Below are 3,349 nucleotides of genomic sequence, written 5' to 3'. Positions count from 1 at the left end.
TAAGGAACGAGTTTGACGACAGATTCGCAGACTTCAAATCACAAACTCCCTGCATAAAAGTATTTCAAAATCCACTTGATGTTGAAATTAAAGGCGCTGCGCAGAGTTTACAGCTGGAGTTAATAGAATTGCAAAGCAGCTCTCATCTAAAAACAGCATATAATAATTGTCTTTCAAACTTAATTGAATTTTACAAAAAGTATATTACACCCAGTCAATACCCAAACCTTGGTAGTACATATGTTTGCGAGCAGCTGTTTTCTCGCATGAAATTTAACAAATCAAAAACCAGATCATCTTTATTAGATAGCCATCTTAAAGGCATTTTGCGCATAGCCACTTCTAAAACTCCAGCTCACATAGATGCGCTGTGCAAACAGAAAAAATTTCAGACATCTCATTAATTAGATTTTAAGAATAAGAATATCTTTATATGCTAAGGCCATAGTTACATTAATAATAATATATTAAGATTTATGTGATGTTGCTTATTATAAATAAATAAATATACCGAAACTGAAGGTCATTTTATTTTTTTTTGGCCAGCTACGGTTATGAAAATGCTAAACCTGGCCCTTTACAAAATTATGTTGGACGGGCCTGGTTTAGATGATTAGAGATGAGTGCAAGTGCACAATCGTAATGTATGAAACGATTGCATGCAATTATTTTTTTTCATATCATTTCAGCAGTAAAACTGCAGAGTACAATTATTGAAAACTATTACTGAAATAGTTTATAATAAATGCTTAACATATGCATTTTATCTGAATCAATTGTTAAGTAAATATGAAAAAATTTAACAACACAATTATCGATAAACACATGTGTTCATCCTTATATTTGAGAATAATGGAAAAGGAAGGTAAGTAATTGTAAAGAAAATAAATTTCATTATTTTATTATTATTATAACCGAAAAGGGTTGAGGAGCTTTGGACGGAACTCTCCGTACAATTAAATGCCCTAAAAGGGCCCACCCGGAACCCCATCAAATGGAGAGAGGTAATTTTTAACCATAGATATTGGCATATGTATGTATTTATGTCCCTTGTTTAACAGAATCTGAGCCATTGGAAAAATCAAATACGGTCACGTGCAAGGAGAGTCAAAGCGCGCAAACTGGTGAAAGGTGGCGGTTCCAGCTCAACAATTGAGCTCTCTGAAATGGAGAAGAGATCGTTGGATACGTTGGGGTCAATCGCGGTTGATGGGTTGGCTGATGTACCAGCCATTGGCACAGAGGTAAGAACAGCAAGAAAGACCAATACGAGTGTGCAGAATTTATAATTGTTTTTTCTTTTTCTAATTTAGGAAGAAGTAGTTTTTACAGCTGCACCATCGTCCCTGATGACGACTTCGGATGCGTCCAATGACTGCACACCGTCATTGTCCCGTACCATAAAAATGACGACGGACGAAATGTTCAGGAATTACATATATGGATTTGATCAAAGGAAAAGCGGAGGAGGAGAGAGCTTTCCGGATTCAGACATTAGATTCTATTAACAAACACACGGAATGTATTAATAGTTTAGCGGCAGCGATGGTGTCGCTTGCTCAGACCATTGTAAAAAACACAGAACATTGTACAAAAAAGTGAAAGTGAAAAATGTGTGAAAAATGTGTCTTCTTACGTACATATGTATTATTATATTGTTATGTTTTTTGTAAAAAAGTGGAAAATGTATCTTTTTATGTACATATGTATTATTTTTTTGTTATGTTTTTTGTACAAAAAAGTGAAAGTGAAAAATGTGCCTTCTTACGTACGTATGTATTATTTTATTGTTATGTTTTTTATTTTATAAATGAAATAAATGAAGTTTAAATTGAAGTATATATTGGTAGAATTTTAATTATTTAATGTGTTAATGAACCTTTGACGTGCTGCTCTGCCTCGAGTGTAATACTCCCCCGAATGGATTTCAGATATTGCTCCCACATTTTCAGGAGGTGATTGATCTGACAATATTTCGGTTTCATCTATAAAAACGCCACGTTTTTGTAATGTGTTGTATAAGTATAAACAAATAATGCAGCATTTGGATGTTTGTACCGCAATGTACGTTCTTTTGAAATGCAACGAAAGCGTGATTTTAAAATTCCAAATGCTGTTTCAATCGTGTTTCTTGCTCTTTATATATACTTACTATATGCCTGGTATTGAAATTTTGTTCATTTGGTGTTTCAGGGTTTGTCACCGGTGTAAGAAGCCATGGCTCCAATGGATATCCCGAATCACCCAAAAGCCATTTAAAAGCTCCATCAGAGTGTTCTCTTATAAACTTTATCCTTGCTGGCGAAGTAGTCCATATACCGGAGTCATGACATGAACCGGGAAATTTTGCATTCACGTGCCGGAAAATTAGTTCATCGTCACAAACCTATTGGGAAAATTAGTTATAAATTACTTATTAATTAGTTATTGAATATGTATAATACTTACCGCTTCAACATTAATGCTATAATAACCTTTTCTGTTCATATAATCATGCGGTACAACTGTGTTTGACAAGGCAGGTGCAATTATGCCAACATGAGTGCAATCAATTGCTCCAATTACACCCTTTATTCCAAATTTCGAATAAAATCTGGAGTGAAATTGTTGTTTAGCGATTTATTTTCTTTTAAATTGGAATACAATTTACCCAGTCTTAATTCTATTGTATTCTTCAACAGAATTAGGAAAACGCACTTCGCCGTGTTTACGCTTCACCACCAATTTACAAATATGGTCGATTATACCGGAGCCAACCCACCGTGGCTCATCCCCGCGAAATATCCATTTCCCACGCAACACTGGTTTAAGCCATTGCATAAAAAATATAGAACTGAAATAAATTAGAGAAATTTGATTGCATGAAGACATACTGTTTCTTTAAGGTTAAAATGGAACTCACCCGAAGTTCAAATGGAACAGATGTTTGCTGTTGGTCATACGGCTTGAGTTGATGAATGAGATCCCAGCATAAAGATTTTGGAAATCGAAAGAGCTTCCTAAATGAATCCCTTCGTATGAAAACGGATTTTCTTTGTTTCGCAAAACAGTCAGATTGTGCCTGCGAATGTAGCTAGAAGATATGCACCTTGTAATCCATTATAGCAAAATTATAAATATTTACACATTATCTCTTTTCCTCCTCTCATTTTTTCATCATAAGATAAAATAGTTCAACTTCATTAGCCATTATTGTGCTCTTGTTTTTCTATGACCTGGTGTAAAGCTTATAACAAGTTAGAGACTGATACTGCTCAATTAGAGATGAGACAAACTCGCCAGAATACCAAACAGTCACAAAATAGATTTCACCACAGATTCGTCTCTATTAGAGACTTGAGACTGCTCG

At 34.7% G+C, this 3,349-nt stretch overlaps 1 protein-coding gene across 1 annotated transcript; it reads right to left on the bottom strand.

Annotated features, from left to right (window-relative positions):
• Window positions 1-1,836: 1,836 nt before the first annotated feature.
• LOC126766161 (putative nuclease HARBI1) lies at window positions 1,837-3,349 on the bottom strand. The gene is made up of 6 exons (XM_050484032.1): window positions 3,127-3,349; window positions 2,903-3,073; window positions 2,651-2,833; window positions 2,449-2,593; window positions 2,153-2,386; window positions 1,837-1,985 (listed from the first exon to the last, which is right to left on the bottom strand). Exons 1-6 carry the CDS (start codon window positions 3,147-3,149, stop codon window positions 1,863-1,865), a joined length of 879 nt encoding a protein of 292 aa, XP_050339989.1. The 5' UTR covers window positions 3,150-3,349; the 3' UTR covers window positions 1,837-1,862.

Source organism: Bactrocera neohumeralis, unplaced genomic scaffold (genome assembly GCF_024586455.1).
Source record: "Bactrocera neohumeralis isolate Rockhampton unplaced genomic scaffold, APGP_CSIRO_Bneo_wtdbg2-racon-allhic-juicebox.fasta_v2 cluster11, whole genome shotgun sequence".
Lineage (NCBI taxonomy): Eukaryota > Metazoa > Arthropoda > Insecta > Diptera > Tephritidae > Bactrocera > Bactrocera neohumeralis.
The sequence above is the reverse complement of the archived record's forward strand: the minus strand, read 5'-3'. Positions and strand labels throughout refer to the sequence as shown.